Source organism: Anabrus simplex, chromosome 3, assembly GCF_040414725.1.
Source record: "Anabrus simplex isolate iqAnaSimp1 chromosome 3, ASM4041472v1, whole genome shotgun sequence".
Lineage (NCBI taxonomy): Eukaryota > Metazoa > Arthropoda > Insecta > Orthoptera > Tettigoniidae > Anabrus > Anabrus simplex.
Window position 1 is genome coordinate 244,155,841 of NC_090267.1, and position 20,836 is coordinate 244,176,676.

Genomic DNA, 20,836 nt, shown 5'->3' on the forward strand with positions numbered 1-20,836 from the left:
CACCTACACAATACTTGATTCGCATGTATGTGCTGGTACGTATCTTCGAGGTCACTGTAACGATTCTGTGTACATTTCATACAGAGTACCCTAGACCGGTTTTCAAGTACAGCAAGTGGCTGGCACGTGAGCCATCCTCTCCTACTTGCCAAGCCTTTAGGGGAAGTGCACAACAACATGCGTTGGCCTGCGATAAGAAACAGGTTCAACAAGCCCTATATTCTGCTACTGTACTTCCACTACGCGTGGACAGAATGACGTAACCGGCATAACCTGCTACGGCCGTTCAAAACACATTAGGTCCTGAAATGTTTGGCTCAGTTATGGGCAAACTAATAGGACAAGGTAAAAAGTACATAGCATATATTGTGATATGTCTTTTTCTTTGCCGACTAGCTTAATATCTGCACGTATACACCTAACACCCTGTATAGCGCTCCACTTCGTACTCAGGTGAGCAATAAGGAAGCCATCCAATGTTTCCAACCCTTTAACTAAATACTCTGTGAAGCAATATTGCTCTAAATCACCCCCAAAAATAAAATTTACTTTACAGAAGTATATCACCATATACCAGCTTAACTACAGTATAAACACATCTCCACGTCGCACTTCGCCAATACGCTCACTCTACAACAACTACCACCGCGTGCAATCACGCAACCTCATTCACCTCCTCTCTTTAACCATAAGCATTGCACCAATAACTTCATCCTCCAAACACTAACCACAGTGACATAATACCACAATTACCTTAACAGTCCAAATACATCACTCCCATCTCTACATTCAATTGCCATTAAATTACTTCTTCACTCATAGCTTACCGACAATGAATTCACATTCAGACACTAGGCCTTTCATATACAATTACCTCTTAACAACCCATGGCAACTCAAATATACACATACCACCACTTACTATAATCGCTCTTACATATAACTCCAAATCACATTTCACCAATAATTTCTTCATCCAAACAACAACCACCATATAACACCATCTCCTAAACATGGCCAAATACCGTTTGCTAATTTCAACTTGAACCACTGCTATACGGTCTTATTCACTTGAATACCATAATACTTTCACATTTTTCTCCACCCAAACACAATATATACCTAAGAACATCCTTACTGATTACAGCAATTAATACACCAAGACACTATGCATTTCATACACAAGAACAACTCCAAATCCCATTTCACCAATACTTTCACAATCACTATCAACGTCTCTATTTACTCTAAAACCGTACTCTTGTACCCAATGCATCTGCTCTGATAATTCACCGCTCACACTTCCACCAAATACCACTTGCTGATTTCAACATACACACTACAAACCAACTACACAACTACACAACTAACATAAAGATACCACACTCACTTCTTATGTTGTCACCCTACCATTTGCGATAATTCTCTTACTTCTTGATAATTTTATTAGCGTTTTTACTTTCTTGTAACAATATACTCATCATATCCGCTTATTCCCTACATGTCTCTTAAGCTTCTGCTCCTCCCTTTGTTCCAGTACCGCTCTACTCTCTTCCAGGTTGCTTCTGAACATTCCTTTCTCCTCTGTGCCTCCGTTTCTTCACTGTTTCCACTCTGCTGACTTCCCTTATCTCTAGCTGTGACCATATCTGTATTCCTGGACCTTCGTATTCTCGCCCCATTATCCACTACTCCTTCCTTATCACCGCTTATGATCACATTTTCACTTGGCACCTCTCCCTGTCTTTCTTTCCACAGCTCACTGTTTCTTTTCGTACTGTCCTTACTGCCTTCCCCGTCTTCTCCTATATTACTGTCTATAACTTGCCTGTCTTCCCCACTGATCACTATACTACTCTCTGTTATTTTGCCTTGTTTAATCTTCTTTTCTAGGTCCATCAATTTATTCACAAACCAGATTCTACTCCAGCTGCCGTTTGACACTACTAGCTCCTGTCCTCTGATAACTGCTCTCAATCCTTGGTGTCTAGCTCGCATTATATGTTTTTCTTGAGAATTTTTATATTCCTGATTGCTTCACTTCCCACGTCCCACTTGATCTTATATTTTCCCTCTGCGTGTTGCCCGCATTTCCAACCGCAATATCGGCCATCAACGTAGAAAACAGTTGTACGTTAATAGGCCGGTTACCTCTAACTCTCCCAACTCTCAGCACATCGTCTATGTCCACTTCGCTAAAGTTAATTTTCATTTTTCCCTGAATTAGGCCTACCACTTTATAAACTGTGAGCATTTTGTCCTCCCCCTTCTCCTCTGGCACACCATATATAAATAGGCACTTCTTCCTGCGATTTAGAGTACTGGCTTCCATTTCTGCTTTAAGTTTCAGCGTCTCCTCTTCTAGTCGTCCTATTTTCTCCTTTAATGCTACAACATATTCGGCATTTTTCACCACTTGAGATGTTGTGTCTTCTGCCCTTTCTCGGAACCATCCCTTCATTTTTTCGAGCTCCCTCTTTTGCTCTTGTATCATGTTTTTGAGTTGCTCAAAGGGGCAGACTTCTATAACCACCTCCTTTACAATTCTTCTGATTGCTTCCATGTCTTCCTAACTCATATTTCCACTGGAAGTCGGACCTGGGTTCAGCTCCACTCCCCCAATCCATAGCCATACTATAATCACCGCCGCTGTCAGCATTAATTCTTCTTTCATTCCTATTTCCATTCTACACCCTCCTGGTTTCACTTCTTTCTTCTTTCTTCCATGCCATCTTCCTATGATTGCCCTGTATTGCTCGACACCAATCACTGTCAGTAAACTCTTCACTTCTTTCCTCTACTCAGCACCTGCGTTCCCCTCTCGCTCTCTCGGGACCCTCCACTTAATACGTCTGCGCTCGCCAGTGGCTTAGGCTGTACTGCGAAATTTTAAGTTATTCAAGAACATAAGCCGTAGGTTGGCTTTATGCATCACAGACTGTTTTACATTCAGTCGATACGACTGCTTTGATGATTTTGTACTTGGTCTATATTCTTCGTATTTATCCCTGAGGCTGATGAGATTAAATGGATTGGTTGTCAATAGGATCCTACTGCAATATTAATTACGAAGATAGGTGCTGATTGGATCTTAGTGACTGGTAAGTAGTTCTGGATAGGTTGACATATGAACTCGGACAACTCTCCGGAATCACTGAACAAAACCTTCAAGTATAATTGAACCGGAATACAGAGATATTCCGGTTAAAATCAATTTTACGAAAATTGAAGATGACATGGGCCTTCCAAATACTTGCATCGGAATTCAACTACTGTCATTCACTTCCGCATCTAATAATGTTATTTTCGGAGACGCCGAGGTGCCAGAATTTTGTCCCGCAGGAGTTATTTTACGTGCCAGTAAACTTACCGACACGAGGCTGACGTATTTGAGCACCTTCAAATACCACCGGTCTGAGCCAGGATCGAACCTGCCAAGTTGGAGTCAGAAGGCCAGCGCCTCAACCGTCTGAGCCACTCAGCCCGGCACCTCCACATCTGAGTATAGGACTACTGTACTCCATTATTTAGCATATCTAGTTTCAGCTTTAACTTGAAAACCTTAAAAATATTTTGGAAGGCCAATAAGCAATAACTGTGTTATATTAAAGTGTTTCGTTCATTCTCCGTAAGGATCTGCATTGCATAACCCATTTCTTCAGTGTGAAATAAGAAACTGGTGTAGAAGTGAACTAATGGAGTAAGGATATGTTTTAGAAATTACTGCTGCATACTTAATCTAAGTTATATACTGTATATTTAACATACAAAAATATATTAGTACAGAGCCTAATACTTACAGATATTGAAGAGCAAAATGTGGTAATAGCCGCCTCTGTGGTGTAGTGGTTAGTGTGATTAGCTGCCATCCCCGGAGGTCCGGGTTCGATTCCCGGCTCTGCCACGAAAATTTGAAAAGTGGTACGAGGGCTGGAACGGGGTCCACTCAGCCTCGGGAGGTCAACTGAGTAGAGGTGGGTTCGATTCCCACCTCAGCCATCCTCGAAGTGGTTTTCCGTGGTTTCCCACTTCTCCTCCAGGCGAATGCCGGGATGGTACCTAACTTAAGGCCACGGCCGCTTCCTTCCCTCTTCCTTATCTATCCTTTCCAATCTTCCCATCCCTCCACAAGGCCCCTGTTCAAGCATAGCAGATGAGGCCGCCTGGGCGAGGTACTGGTCATTCTCCCCAGTTGTATCCCCCGACCAAGAGTCTGAAGCTCCAGGACACTGCCCTTGAGGCGGTAGAGGTGGGACCCCTCGCTGAGTCCGAGGGAAAAGCCGAACCTGGAGGGTAAACAGATGATGATGATGATGAAAATGTGGTAATAACAAAAGCTAAACAGTTTGCAGAAGAGAAAGGTGGCAGCTGAAAATAACAGTACATAAGAAGATGACTTACCTACGCATGGAAGGTGTTTGGCGAGACAACGGTGAAACATGGATGGGGTTGGCTACTTAATGCACATTACCCATAGTCCTCTTCCCACAGAGACAAGTGAGAACGAACAAAGGTTATTGAAATAACACATATTCGAATGGATATCTTACAGCCCGACCCTTGTAGTAATAATATAAGGGTAAACAGTAGGAATATTGAAGATAAAATATGACAAGTTTTTGTGAAAAATTATTGTATTTACCTCCGCTACTGCAATATCGTTCTGAATATTGACTAACCCGTGATCTCGTTCATGGATGTATTCCTCGTGCATTATAATTCTTGATGCTCGACGAAGTATTCCTCTACCTTTCTCTTCACTGCCGACTTTCAACGTTACATTTGATGCATGGACTCTGGAAATAAAATATACACTATACAGGATGAACCGAAATTCGCCTACATGTGGTTACAGTGTTGCCAGATTGTCACTCTACAACATCCTTTTTCTGCCGGATATACTCGCAGGACGAACTTTTGTGAGAACTTTTTTTATTGCCGGCTTGTGAGGAATCGCGCTGTGACTCCGAGTGCGCGAGTTTTGGTTTATTCTGTATACAGGCACAAAAGTTCATCCCAACAAAATATTAATGTAGATATTCCGTAAACTGCAATATGAGAAAGACAAAGTCATCTCTGTAGAAACCATGAATCCCTTGGAGGCAATAGAGCCGACTTTCTGGTGTGGGGGGGGGGGGGGGGGGGCAAGGCGTTTTCTGCCCAGGAAAACTGATCTTAGGGGGCAGAGTGCCATTTTGTCCCACCCGGTCAAAAATTCCTCCTAGATGTTAACTCCTCTTACAACATGAAATGTGTAGCCTTTGGAGACTGCACCGAGCTCGATAGCTGCAGTCGCTTAAGTGCGGCCAGTATCCAGTATTCGGGAGATAGTAGGTTCGGATCCCACTGTCGGCAGCCCTGAAAATGGTTTTCCGTGGTTTCCTATTTTCACATCAGGCAAATGCTGGGGCTGTACCTTAATTAAAGCCACGGCCGCTTCCTTCCCACTCCTAGCCCTTTCCTGTCCCATCGTCGCCACAAAACCTATCTGTGTCGGTGCGACGTAAAGCAACTAGCCACTTTGGAGACTGCTTCTTCTTCTTCTTAATGTGTTTACCCTCCAGGGCCGGTTTTTCCCTCGGACTCAGCTAGGGATACCACCTCAAGGGCAGTGTCCTGGGGCTTCAGACTCTGGATCGGGGATGAAACTGGGGAGAATGACCAGTACCTCACCCAGACAGCCTCACCTGCTATGCTAAACAGGGATGCGAAGTTTGGATGGGACAGGCAAGGAAGAGGGAAGGAAGCGGCCGTGGCCTTAAGTTAGGTACCGTCCCGGCATTTGCCTGGAGGAGAAGTGGGAAACCACGGAAAACACATCCAGGATGGCTGAGGTGGGAATCGAACCTACCTCTACTCAGGTGACCTCCCGAGGCTGAGTGGAACCCTTTCCAGCCCTCGACCACTTTTCGAATTTCGTGGCAGAGCCGGGAATCGAACCCGTTCCTCTGGGTGTGGCAGCTAAAAAATATATTTAATAAACAAGTTCTATTATTGTTCTGTTCTTTTCAGTTTGTTTGTGAATATATAGGAACGTTTGCATTAATAGTTATTGCTGTCCGACTCGTTGGCTGAATGGTCAGCGTACTGGCCTTCGGTTCAGAGAGTCCCGGGTTCGATTCCCGGCCGGGTCGGGGATTTTAACCTTCATTGGTTAATTCCAATGGCCCGGGGGCTGGGTGTTTGTGCTGTCCCCAACATCCCTGCAACTCACACATAACACTATCCTCCACCACAATAACACGCAGTTACCTACACAATGCAGATGCCGCCCACCCTCATCGGAGGGTCTGCCGTACAAGGGCTGCACCCGGCTAGAAATAGCCACACGAAATTATTATTATAGTTATTGCTCATTTCACATGCCTGTATTTATGTTAATCATGACCGCCCCCCCCCCTGCCATAATTACTCGAAGTCGGCGTGCCTGCTTGGAGAAGTGGAAGGTAAAGGCTTCAACCCGTGGACTAAGTGAGATAGAGTTGTTCTATATCCGACCACCTTTTCCTCCAGTAGTTTTTAGATTGATTTAACGTCGCACCTTCCCATGAAAAATGTTCGGCGAGGCAACGATGAGAAGCGGATTGGATTGGATTGGATTGGATTGGATTGGATTGGATTGGATTGGATTGGATTGGATTGGATTGGATTGGATTGGATTGGGAAGGAAACCGCCAGGTCTGAAATAATGCCGAGTTTACACGTGCATAGATTGACTGGTGTGCAAGTAGAAAAGGCTTGCACGCATAAACCTCAAATGGCACGCAAATTCAATCCATGCATGCAGGAACCTGAAAAGTTCACCCTTTCAGAGATGACTTTTTGCGCCACAGGGGATTCCTTGGTAACTTGTAAACAAGAAGAGATTAAAATATGCTAAAGTTACTTTTGCGTGAAGTATTGTGTCGTGGGATAAAATTTTCATTAATAATGAAGGCAAAGTGAAATTCAGAAAAATAAATCTATATATATAAAATGAGAGTTTTGTCTGTACATTGCTCAGAATTTGAAAAGAATGGTATTTCTGTATCGGTCATGTCCATAGTAACAAGGAAATGCACTTTTTACTTTTCCGTAATTTCTGTCTGTCTGTCTATCTGTCTGTCTGTCTGTCTGTCTGTCTGTCTGTCTGTCTGTCTGTCTGTCTGTATGTATGTATGTATGTATGTATGTATGTATGTACACGCATCACGAGAAAACGGCAGAAGGGAATTTAATGAAAATCGGTATGTAAAGACGGGGGATGAGCCACTACAATCTAGGCTATAAATCATTTTACTCACCTTGAGAGAAATGGTAGTTTAGTGGAAGGCCTAAAATGTAATTCACAAATATTTATATTGTTAGTGGTCCTATCGATAAATACTACATAACGAAAGTTATATAGAATTACATTTCCGATCATTTATGTCATATATTGTTACCGTACCGACTTCGATAACATAGATATTCATGAATTTGTATTTTTGTTGCCAAGTCCACATCAACGCCGAGCTACGAGAAAATGGGATAACAGATTTGAATGAAAATCGGTATATAGAGTCGGGGAATAAGAAACAACAGTCTAAATTATAAACAATTTTATTCACCCTGGATAAAATTGTAGTTTAGGGGAAGGCGCTTAAAATTTAATTTTTTAGCACCCATGTTATTGGTCCTACCAAAAAGTACTACATAACAAAAGTTATAGATAATACAATTTCCGAACATTTATGTTTTATTCAGTTTCACCGTACCGACTATGATAAGAGTGGTATTTCAGAGTCGGAAGAAAACTAAACGTGAACGCCTACGATATCGAAAGCGCATAACATTGATCAACAATAACATTAAATTGACCATTGTTTGTGGTGATATTATTTGTCTCTTATGCTGCCTCTCAACAACGATAGATGGGATTACTGCTGCGTACCGGGTATAACAGTCTGACTGAACATTGGCGGGAAATAGCTGTGGGAAGTTAGAAAACTTTCTTCTTCAGCATGCCATTCATCTGGTTCATACATTTTCTAATACTGCTGGTACGTAACAGACTGGTTCATCATAGTATTCCAACTATTCGATCCCTACTGTAACGCGCTTTTTGAATGAGCAGTGTGCAAACTTAAGGCAGAGGCTCACTTAGTAGTAGCAGTCTAGAAACACAATTTAGGACAAATCCAAATTATAGCACCACAGTTCATCATGTAACTCAAAATTCAACCCTGAAAAGAGCCGTTTCTTAAGAAAAGCTTCTTCCTCTCCACTTTTATTAAATTCTACATTCATTTTATTCCAAATTAACAGTGAAGAGAGGGTTTCTCCTCTGGCTTGGAGGAAAAATTTGTCTCCAAGTCAGATAGATTTTTCCGCGGCCTATGTAGTGAACTGAGATTTTCCCACTCATCGGGTAATCCTATTAAACAGATGAATAAAAGGACATGGTTTTTGCCCTGGGAGTCTCCACTATTCGACACCCCACCCGGCCGAATATAAGACGAAGTGTGTTCACGGATCACGGCTCTCTGCGGCTTGGTCATTGCCGCTCTGGATCTTGGGACTGTTAGATCGGCAGCGTAGTACTGTTCGTCAAAAGTGAGAAAATGTGTGTTTTTTCATTTGATCGAGTATTTCACATGAAAGCATTGCTTTTAACCGCGTCATTATTACTGACGTCATTGGAATGATCTATGTTCTTTCAGTGGGGAGAACTACTAAAACAGCCTTTCTGAGGATGTAAAAAAGCAGGTGAAGAGTGAGTGTCTGCCATTAAAATGTGACTGATTGTGACTGATGGTAGGCAAGGGGACCTACCCTTACAATGAACATTCCCTAACCCAGTCTCCATATGAGAAAAAAGGTTTGGTGACCTTCCCGTCGCGTTTCTAGGGTAACGTTAAGTGCTATGCAGTTTAATACAATGTTGCTCACTTGCTCACAACGTGTACACTACCTAACCTAGAATACTGTATACAATTTAGAATTCCGTAGCGAAGCATGGGTACATCAGCTAGTATATACATAAATATAATTCCTTCAAGCATACGAACAATATCCTTGTTTATAGGTCGTGAACTGCAGTTTATATAAGAACAGGGATGCTCGAATTGTGAATTGTGGAACTCGATACCGTAAAGATGCAATCAGATGCTACACATCTCAGAGTAATCTCCAGCTTCAGCTTTCGTGGTAAGTTAAAGCATTTCCCTTTGTGTTATTCTGCTTTCGTATCATTGGTGTCACACGTTCCAATAAAAAAGAAAATGACCTTTGTCATTCATAAATAATCTTTTAGTGGAAGTTCAGTTAAATGTCGCCCAGATGTACCGACATCATCCCTTCGTGCAATCCACTTTCTCACCCACACGCGATTTTACAAAGTTTTCGTTTTTCGCGATCATTTATCATGTTCTTAACCAACAGTGTTGTAACTATTCGGCAGGTGTCCCGAGTAAGTTCAACTTCACTCCATATCTTCTAATAAACTTTACTGGCTAAACCCACTTCAAAATGACACTGGCGAGACATGCTTTTAAGGTGTCCTGGCGAACTGGCGCCAGTAGGACTGGCGAACGAACTGGCGCCAGTGAATCTATGCACGTGTAAACCCACCATAAGGCACAGCCCGCGCATTTGCCTGGTGAAATGGGAAACCACGGAAAACCATCTTCAGGGCTGTGGCAATAAATATATTACAAAAGCAGAGTTGAACTTAAGTCTTTGTCTTTGTGAACTTGAGAAATACTAATAATAATAATAATAATAATAATAATAATAATAATAATAATAATAATAATAATAATGCGATTAGCTTCTCCATTAGTCGCTACTTTCCGACAAGCACTTTCACAACATTAGTTACTTCAGTTCTTTCCTCTAACACCAGGCAAGTAGACACTTTTCGTATAAACAGCACTTATTATTATATGGAATCCTATTTATGTTTTATGCACTTTCACCTTACGATTAATAATAATAATAATAATAAGAGAATAAAATGTGATGGCCCTAAAATAATAACACCCCCCCGCTAGATGGCATTACTGTTGCAATTATACAAGAACTAACTGTCAACGACGGGGTCGGTGGATGCAGAGTGGTTTTCGGCCCTTGGGTTTCGTCCGTTAAGAGGCCACGGCTTGCCCGTGGTCCAAAAGCTCTGTACTCTAACCGGCCAACCGAGCAGAGGAAAGTTGGCAATGGCTCTACCGTGGATCCACACCTCTGCATTCGGGAGACGGGCCTGGGGCACAGTGCTGGACTTCACTCCCGGCCCCACCCGTCGGCTGTCCTGAGAATGGTTTCCGTCGTTTTCCATTCTCCTGCACTAAGGCGAATGCCGGGACAGTTCGTAGTGTAGGCCACGGCCGCCAACCCCCTCACCTTCTCCGCACATCTCCTTCACCGTAACAAATATCCCGGCCTGAGACACGGCGTAACCGTCTAAGAGACCCGCCTCCCCTTCAGGGGAGGAATGAAAACGTGTTCAGTAGTAGTCAACGACGGCACGTCAACTAGTCAAATAGGCCTAACCAGGAGATTTTTGAGCTTTATCGACTAATTTTAAAATCCTTGATATTTTAAGCTGAAAATGAAATAACTTACCCTTCTACGCAATGACCGGCGGTGAGGATCCATCTGTCACTTATAATCGTAGCTCCACATGAATAATACCCATTGAATTTGACGTGTTCGAGAAAAGCCTGGAAAGAAGGATAACGTCTTAGTCATTTGTAAGACGATGGTGAAGGTGACGAAAATAAGTAATAATTACACCAACAGCACCGTATGCATAGGGTATGCATAGGTATCTTAAGGCAGAAACAGGTTCCAAGAAGGACATTCCAGGAATAATTAATGAACAAGGGGAGTGTGTTTATGAGGATCTTCAAACGGCAGAAGTATTCAGTTAGCAGTATGTAAAGATTGTTGGTTACAAGGATAATGTGCAGACAGAGGAGGAGACCAAGGCCAAAAAAGTAATATTATTTACATATGATAAAAATGACATTTACAATAAGATACAAAAGTTGAAAACTAGAAAAGCGGCTGCAATTGATCAGATTTTTGGAGATATACTAAAGACAATGGGTTGGGATATAGTACCATATCTGAAGTACTTATTTGATTATTGTTTGGTCGGAGGAGCTATACTAGATGAATGGAGAGTTGCTATAGTAGCCCCTGTGTATAAAGGAAAGGGTGATAGACATAAAGCTGAAAATTACAGGCCAGTAAGTTTGACATGCATTGTATGTAAGCTTTGGGAAGGCATTCTTTCTGATTATATTAGACATGTTTGTGAAATTAATAATTGGTTCGATAGAAGGCAATTCGGTTTTAGGAAAGGTTATTCCACCGAAGCTCAACTTGTAGGATTTCAGCAAGATATAGCAGATATCTTGGATTCTGGAGGTCAAATGGACTGTAACGCGATTTACCTGTCTAAAGCATTTGATAGGGTGGATCATGGGAGACTACTGGCAAAAATGAGTGCAATTGAACTAGACAAAAGAGTGACGGAATGGGTTGCTATATTTCTAGAGAATACATCTCAGAGAATTAGAGTAGGTGGAGCTTTATCTGACCCTGTAATAATTAAGAGGGGAATTCCTCAAGGCAGTATTATCGGACCTTTATGTTTTCTCATATATATAAATGATATGAGTAAAGGAGTGGAATCGGAGAAAAGGCTTTTTGCGGATGATGTTATTCTCTATAGAGTGATAGATAAGTTACAAGATTGTGAGCAACTGCAACGTGACCTCGAAAATGTTGTGAGATGGACAGCAGGCAATGGTATGTTCAGAAACGGGGTTAAAAGTCAGGTTGTGAGTTTTACAAATAGAAAAAGTCCTCTCAGTTTTAATTACTGCGTTGATGGGGTGAAAGTTCCTTTTGGGGATCATTGTAAGTATCTAGGTGTTAATATAAGGAAAGATCTTCATTGGGGTAATCATATAAATGGGATTGTAAATAAAGGGTACAGATCTCTGCACATGGTTATGAGGGTGTTTAGGGGTTGTAGTAAGGATGTAAATGAGAGAGCATATAAGTCTCTGGTAAGACCCCAACTAGAGTATGGTTCCAGTATATGGGACCCTCACCAGGATTACCTGATTCAAGAACTGGAAAAAATCCAAAGAAAAGCAGCTCGATTTGTTCTGGGTGATTTCCGACAAAAGAGTAGAGTTACAAACATGTTGCAAAGTTTGAGTTGGGAAGAATTGAGAGAAAGAAGAAAAGCTGCTCGACTAAGTGGTATGTTTCGAGCTGTCAGCGGAGAGATGGCGTGGAATGACATTAGTAGACCAATGAGTTTGAGTGGCGTTTATAAAAGTAGGAAAGAAGTTGGAATTCAAGAGGACAAACTGGGGCAAATATTCATTTATAGGAAGGGGAGTTAGGGGTTGGAGTAACTTACCAAGGGAGACGTTCAATAAATTTCCAATTTCTTTGAAATCATTTAGGAAAAGTCTAGGAAAACAACAGATAGGGAATCTGCCAGCTGGGCGACTGCCCTAAATGCAGATTAATATTGATTGATTGATACCGTGAGTCACAGGTCGAATTGTGCCTTGTATGTCTGACTTAAGCGATATAATGCAGAGATCTTCTTGTGTAAAGATTAACGCATGTTGAAGAAGGCATAATTTGTGAACAAATACTAATTAATACACTTAAGAAAATGGAATTTGCAACACCATAAAGGCATTGGTCGTTTGTGTTGATTTTCAAGATATGGAACGATGCCGTATAGGTATGTAAACGATCAAAGTTTCAGACCCATTGGATTGTTGCTACAGGTCTCCCCACGTGATTGGTCGCGGAGGAATCAACTCCAGTATACGGACCCTCGTGTAGCGTAGTTGACTTGCAGTCTGTGCAGTGAAGTGTTCCCCGTCAAGCATGCCTCGACGACAGAGAAGAGCACGCTATCAACATTTATCGCCGTTTGAGAGGGATCGGATAATTGGGCTGTGTGAGGCTGGATTATCGCTAAGGACTGTCGCTGCACGTGTTGGCCGACAGGCATCTACGGTACAACGTGTATGGCAGCAGTGGTCAAATGAAGGTACCCACACTCGTAGACTTGGCACAGGCCCAGCGCGACATTCAACAATGAGAGAGGATCGCCGCATCATTCGGATGGCCTGGATGGAACCCCACGCAACAGCAGCGCAGATTTGAGCAGCTGTGGCACCCCACGTTACACAACAAACAGTTGGTAATCGCCTGCGTGCAGCTGGCTTACGAGCCCGTGTTCCTGCAGAAGGTGTTCCATTGACCCCACAACAGCAAAGTGTAAAGCTGGCCTGGTGTCGAGAAAGATCGACGTGGGTCGACGAATGGCATAGGGTTGTCTTTAGTGGTAAATCACGCTTCTGTCTTACCCGCAGTGATTGCCGGAATCGTATGCGCCGACGTACCGGGGAGTGGGGCCGCCCAGATCTTATTGTCGAGAGTCACACAGGGCCAGCACCAAGCATTATGGACTGGGGAGCTATTGGCTTTAATGTGTAATCACAATTAGTGCTTGTTGAGGGCACTATGACTGCTCGACAGTACGTTGATAGGGTACTCAAACCAGTGGTTGTCCTTATGATGGCAAACATTGCTAATGGGATGTTTCAGCAGGACAATGCCCGGCTTCACACTAAACGCTTCTCCAGAGAAGCTCTCCACGACATCCCAACCTTAGAATGGCCCGCCAGATCCCCGGACCTCAGTCCATTGAGGATGTGTGGGACACGATGGGTCGACAACTGGACAACCGTCCTCAGCCACCCACAACTCTAGAACAACTGACACGTGCAGTGCAGCAAGCATGGGATACAATTCCTCAGGAAGCGATCCAGGGCCTTATTGACTCCATACCTCGACGTATTCATCAATGTATTGCAGCTCGTTTTGGGCACATCTTGTGTTGATTGTTGTCCAAACGTGCGATCTGAGGGACCTGAAAGTGTAATCATCGAAGCACAACCGAACACTCGTCCTGCATGTTCAATTGCAGCAACGTAGCACCACTCCTTCTGGGTGTCGCAGTTTCCATCTTATTCAGTGTATCATCCAACGGTAACTAAGACTTTTCTATTATTATTATTATTATTATTACTATTATTATTATTATTATTATTATTATTATTATTATTATTATTATTATTATTATTATTACGGGGATACCCGTGGAACAGCAGAGGTGAAAGAAGGTGAGGGCACTACTCCTTCTGGGTGCTGCAATTTCCATCTTCTTCAGTGTATCATCCAACGGTAACTAAGCCTTTTCTATTATTATTATTATTATTATTATTATTATTATTATTATTATTATTATTATTATTATTATTATTATTATTATGATTATTGTTACGGGGATATCCGTGGAACAGCAGAGGTGAAAGGATGTGCGGGCACCACTCCTTCTGGGTGTTGCAATTTCCATCTTCTTCAGTGAATCATCCAACGGTAACTAAGACTTTTCTATTATTATTATTATTATTATTATTATTATTATTATTATTATTATTATTATTATATTGATACGGGCATAACCGTGGAACAGCAGAGGTGCAAGAAAGTGCGGGCTGGAATGGGTCTATCCACAAAGCCGAGAACTGAATTAAAATTTCATTAAAAGTTATATTTTCAAAATAGCAAACCTTAACAATTTTCACATAGAATTTGAAACTTAAAAAAAAAATAACAACAAGTCAAATCAGGTACAAGACCAGGAAAGCCAAGATTTAGAGACAATTTAACAACCTGGGCCTCAAGCCCTAATTTTTACAAATTCTGAACTCTCAGTTCAACCTTACCAAGGTACATTCTTGTCCAAAGGGAAGAAAAGCCCTTCATTCAAGGAGCCTTTGCTCCAAAAACCATATCAGGCCTCCTAGAGGCACTTTTACCACATATAAAAGAGCTGACCCGCTCTCAATTTTCTGGGCCTATCAAAGGCCACAACAGACTTTACCATTAACTGCCCTCAAGGCACACTTACAAGGAAACAGGGGTATCTTGTACCCAACCTACTGGGCCTTAGTAGAAAAATAATAGGTTAAGTTAATGGCCCAAAATACCAAATGAATGGAGGCGAGTACTTGCACTCCTAAATACACTGACTGACAGAGCAAATGCAACACCAAGAAGGAGTGGTTCGAAAGGGATGAAAGTTGGGGAAAAAACAGAGACGGCACGGACGAATAATTGATGTTTATTTCAAACCGATATGCAGGTTACACAATGCGCACGGCATCGACTTAGTAGGATGTAGGACCACCGCGAGCGGCAATGCACGCAGAAACACGTCGAGGTACAGAGTCAATAAGAGTGCGGATGGTGGCCTGAGGGATGGTTCTCCATTCTCTGTCAACCATTTGCCACAGTTGGTCGTCCGTACGAGGCTGGGGCAGAGTTTGCAAACGGCGCCCAATGAGATCCCACACGTGTTCGATTGGTGAGAGATCCGGAGAGTACGCTGGCCACGGAAGCATCTGTACACCTCGTAGAGCCTGTTGGGAGATGCGAGCAGTGTGTGGGCGGGCATTATCCTGCTGAAACAGAGCATTGGGCAGCCCCTGAAGGTACGGGAGTGCCACCGGCCGCAGCACATGCTGCACGTAGCGGTGGGCATTTAACGTGACTTGAATACGCACTAGAGGTGACGTGGAATCATACGCAATAGCGCCCCAAACCATGATGCCGCGTTGTCTAGAGGTAGGGCGCTCCACAGTTACTGCCGGATTTGACCTTTCTCCACGCCGACGCCACACTCGTCTGCGGTGACTATCACTGACAGAACAGAAGCGTGACTCATCGGAGAACACGACGTTCCGCCATTCCCTCATCCAAGTCGCTCTAGCCCGGCACCATGCCAGGCGTGCACGTCTATGCTGTGGAGTCAATGGTAGTCTTCTGAGCGGACGTCGGGAGTGCAGGCCTCCTTCAACCAATCGACGGGAAATTGTTCTGGTCGATATTGGAACAGCCAGGGTGTCTTGCACATGCTGAAGAATGGCGGTTGACGTGGCGTGCGGGGCTGCCACCGCTTGGCGGCGGATGCGCCGATCCTCGCGTGCTGACGTCACTCGGGCTGCGCCTGGACCCCTTGCACGTGCCACATGTCCCTGCGCCAACCACCTTCGCCACAGGCGCTGCACCGTGGACACATCCCTATGGGTATCGGCTGCGATTTAACGAAGCGACCAACCTGCCCTTCTCAGCCCGATCACCATACCCCTCGCAAAGTCGTCTGTCTGTTGGAAATGCCTCCGTTGACGGCGGCCTGGCATTCTTAGCTATACACGTTTCCTGTGGCACACGACAACACGTTCTACAATGACTGTCGGCTGAGAAATCACGGTACGAAGTGGGCCATTCGCCAACGCCGTGTCCCATTTATCGTTCGCTACGTGCGCAGCACAGCGGCGCATTTCACATCATGAGCATACCTCAGTGACGTCAGTCTACCCTGCAATTGGCATAAAGTTCTGACCACTCCTTCTTGGTGTTGCATTTGCTCTGTCAGTCAGTGTACACATTTTAAAACCTAAAAGGCACTAGGCCGATGAAACAGGGGCTATTCCAGAGCTATGGAGGTGACTCGTATACAGAATCAATTTAACACATTAAGGAAGAGTAGAAAAACGGTTACGAAATCGTAGTCACCTCAAATCCAAAATGAAGGGGAGCTCGAGAGAGTAAAGCACTCTCTATCCCAGATTTACAGTTAGAGATATATGAAGTTTTTACAGAATCCTACATGTTTAAGAGATAGGTTACATGGTGAAGGTTTCGGACCTTCTCCGCGGGTTAAACTGCTGAGCTAGCAAGAAGTAAAGATGTTAAGCGGCCATTACCTTATTGAAGAGATGCTGCCGGATGAAAGAGGCGCTTCCCGCCTCCTGCTACACTTCCATACACTAGGCTAGATGTTGTTCGAGTGGCCCAGAGGCAAGAAAATCAGCAGTTTTTATACCCTCGTGGAAGTTTCGAGACCTTTCATGAATAATGAAGACACACCCACAGGATTTTATTGGTTAATGTTCACAGTTACACACAAAATCGAAGAGGAAACACAGGATTGGCTGAAAAATAATTACAGAAATTATTGATTGGTTACCTTCAAAAGTGGGAGAAAGAAAAGATTAATATTGCCAACCCACAAATGAAAGAACGAAATTTAGTAAAGAACAAACTTATGAATACAAAATTTCTTCAAATAAAGTTCTTCCACATCGCACCAGGGTGCATGGTCATAGTTTTTTAATAGAGACATCTATAAGAGAATGTCCACACTTCTTGATCAATGGAAAACAAAACAAGGTGAAATTCACACAGTACTGACAACTTTGTGATCACAAAACTTACGGTAGTGACATCTTCTGAGAAAACTAATGAATGGATCCAGTTTTTAAAGTTCAGGGTTTCTCCTGTAGAGGATTTATTGGCGCAAGATTTAAAATTGCGGCATAGGAATGTACCGCCCGATACAATTATTCTTCTTTTATCGATTTTGGCCAGCTGTGGACCACGTAAATAACTCCTCATGATTTAAACTTTCTTTGGCGCCAGTACTGTTTCATCCTCCTACTTGCTGCTTCTTTTCTTTCAGCCGTCCATTGTTGTTTCTTCTTGGTCGCTGTTTCTGGCTCTAGGAAACCCTTAGATGAGTGTAGCTTTTTTCTGAAGGTAGTTCTATTACAGATGTCTTGATGTGTGATGTTCATTTCTTGCAAATCCTTCTTCGTGTTAACAAACCATTTTTCATAAGAGCTGCCTTTCCTATTGGGCTTATTGAAGTGGTTAACCTTCTACTGCATACTGTTGCCTTTAGGCAACAAATAACTTTTCACCTATATAAATGGATAAATATTGTAGACAGAGGTAGTTTTACGGCACACCTTCAACTGTACAATCAATTAAACACATATTAAGCTATTAGCCCCAGTTAAGAATTGCTGGTACATCTAATACACTGAACGTATGTTGAACATTAAAGCTTGAAATTTTCTTCACCAAACGAAAACGAAAAATAATTCATGCAGTTGAGGGTTAAAGATTTTCTTGGCAAGTCTGTCATCAGGCATTCTTGAAATATGTCCAAAAAATTTAACTATTCGCTTTCGAATGGCATCTGAAATCCTACTGCATGTTTTATATATTTCTTTGTTAGTGCGTAATCGATATGTGTCAGTACATTTCTTTGGACCGAGGCTTTTTCTTAGAATCTTCCTTTCCTTCTTCTCAATTTCTTCAATGTCTTTCCTGGTTGTTAATCCCAGGCATTCTGAAGCATACAAGCACTCTGGTTGAATTACTGCCTGATAGTGGTGTAGTTTTGTCCTAATAGAGTTCGCTTTCTTGTTGTATGTGTTTTTTGTAAGGTGTAATGCAAGCTCCATTTTTCTGGCTCTCTCGCGGTTTGCTTCTTTATCAAGCCCATTAGGTTGTATAATCTCACCAAGGCATTTGAATTTAACAACTTTATCTATCTTATCATTGTTTGTTGTTACTATGTATCTTGGGGCTTCTGTAATGTTGGTCATGAAATGTGTCTTTTCAAATGATATCTGCAGGCCAGTTTTCATTGCTACCTCTTTTAAAGTGTTAACTTGTATTATTGCCGATTCAATATTTGCTGATAACAGTACAAGATCGTCAGCAAATGCTAAGCAGTTGATAGTGATGTTCTCTTTCTTGTATCCTATCCTTATTTGGTCTTTAATGCCTTTTTCTGCGAGTTATTTTTACCACTCTTTGATGACTTTATCCATGACACAATTGAACAGCAATGGGGATAGGCAATATCCTTGCCTAACGCCTGTCTTGATTTCAAAGGGTTCAGATATCTCTCCCATAAACTTAACCTTTGAGTATGTGTTTGTTAAGGTCTCCTTTATTAGCTGTAATGTCTTGTTATCTGTACCCATTTCTCTAAGGATGTTAAACAATGTGCTCCTATCAACTGAATCATATGCTTTTCGAAAGTCAAAACAAACTGCTACATACTTCTTGCCCCTGGCAACTCCGTCCTTCAGTATTGTCTTGAGGTTCCAAATTTGTTCCACACATGATCGTCCCTTCCGAAAGCCTCCTTGGTATTCGCCGATTTTGTGTTCAACTTGTTGTTCTAATCTTGATAGCAATGCCATAGATAGTATCTTGTATGTCTCTTGAAGGAGAGAGATGCCTCTGTAATTGCTGACATCTGTTCTGTCGCCTTTCTTGTGTAGTGGGTGTATTAAGGCTAATTTCCAATCATCAGGAATCTTACAAGTGTTCCAGATTTCTTGCATTAACTGGCATAGGTTCTTGACCATTTGGGGGCTCACATGTTTCCATAGTTCACTCGTTATTGAGTCTTCACCAGCTGCTTTGTTGTTCTTAACCTTCTTGATTAGATTTGTGATTTTTGTTTCATCTGGCGGTGTGGAGTCTGGGTTCTGTTGCGTATGTTCTGTGGCGAGCTTCTCCTCTGGAACTGGGCAGTTAAGTAGCTGTATTCTGCTAACAGTTGGCAATTTTCTTCATTGTTTGTTGTGATGGTGCCAACCTCTTTCTTGAAACACAAGCTCGGTGGTTGGTATTTAGAAAGGCTCCTCTTAAATGTCTTGTAAAAGTCCCTCATGTTATTCTTTTGGAAGTTTTGTTCTATTGCAGCCAGTTGCTCTTTCTCGAATTTTCTTTTTTCTCCTCTTATGATTTTTGCGGTTGATTTTCTTTGTTCTTTGAATCTGTTGTAATCTTCCTCTTTCTTTGATGAATACCACTTCTTCCGTCTTTGTAGTCTGAGTGATATTGCCTGTTCACATCTTTCATTCCACCATGGATGTTTTCGTGATTTCTTGAATAATGCTGTTTCTTTGGCTGCTCCTATAATGGTCTGCTGCATTTGCTTCCATTCAGTGTTTCAATGTTCGTCAGTTCTTGGTACTTGTTGCTGTTCTGTTTTAGCTTTTGAGTGTCGAATCTCAGTACTCTGTTGTTTGTGCGCTTCTTCTTTCTGCTGGCAATAAACTTAATCTTTATGATTGTTAAATTATTATTATTATTATTATTATTATTATTATTATTATTATTATTATTATTATTATTATTATTATTATTATTATTATTATTATTATACTCCAGTATTATAATAATTGTCCGTCTCTGTTGTGTAGTGGTTAGTGTGATTAGCTACCACCCTGGAGGCCCGGGTTCGATTCCCGGCTCTGCCACGAAATTTGAAAAGTGGTACGAGGGCTGGAACGAGGTCCACTCAGCCTCGGGAGGTCAACTGAGTAGAAGGGGGTTCGATTCCCTCCTCAGCCATTCTGGAAGTGGTTTTCCGTGGTTTCCCACTTATCCTCCAGGCAAATGCCGAGATGGTACCAAACTGAAGGCCACGGCCGCTTCCTTCCCTCTTCCTTGTCTATCCCTTACAGGCTTCCCATCCCCTCACAAGGCCCCTGTTCAGCATAGCAGGTGAGGCCGCCTGGGCGAGGTACTGGTCCTCCTCCCCTGTTCATCCACGACCCAAAGTCTCAAACTCTAGGACACTGCCCTTGAGGGGGTAGAGGTGGGATCCCTCGCAGAGTCCGAGGGAAAAACCAATCCTGGAGTGTAAACAGACTAAGTAAGTATTATAATAATTATTTCTGTAAATAAAATAGTAGCGTCCTCCTGTTCATTTCATTTTTAATACTATTTCTTTACATATCTCAGTCCAGCTTTACTAAAGATCAACAGAAGATATTTTCTTGAAACAGGCACACTGTTTCAGTTGCACAAGGTAGTTGTTGTTAATGGTGGAAGCCGGCCCCTTGGTGTAGGGGTAGCGTGTCTGCCTCTTATCCGGAGGCCTCGGGTTC

At 42.5% G+C, this 20,836-nt stretch overlaps 1 protein-coding gene across 1 annotated transcript in view; it reads right to left on the bottom strand.

The window, feature by feature from the left end:
* LOC136867194 (mite allergen Eur m 3) overlaps positions 1-20,836 on the bottom strand; it is a 74,804-nt gene that overhangs the window by 30,768 nt on the left and 23,200 nt on the right. The window contains exons 3-4 of the mRNA XM_068226836.1: positions 10,584-10,681; positions 4,642-4,795 (exon numbers count right to left, since the gene is read on the bottom strand). Coding sequence (XP_068082937.1) covers positions 4,642-4,795; positions 10,584-10,681 — 252 coding nt within the window. The remainder of the gene's footprint in view (positions 1-4,641; positions 4,796-10,583; positions 10,682-20,836) is intronic.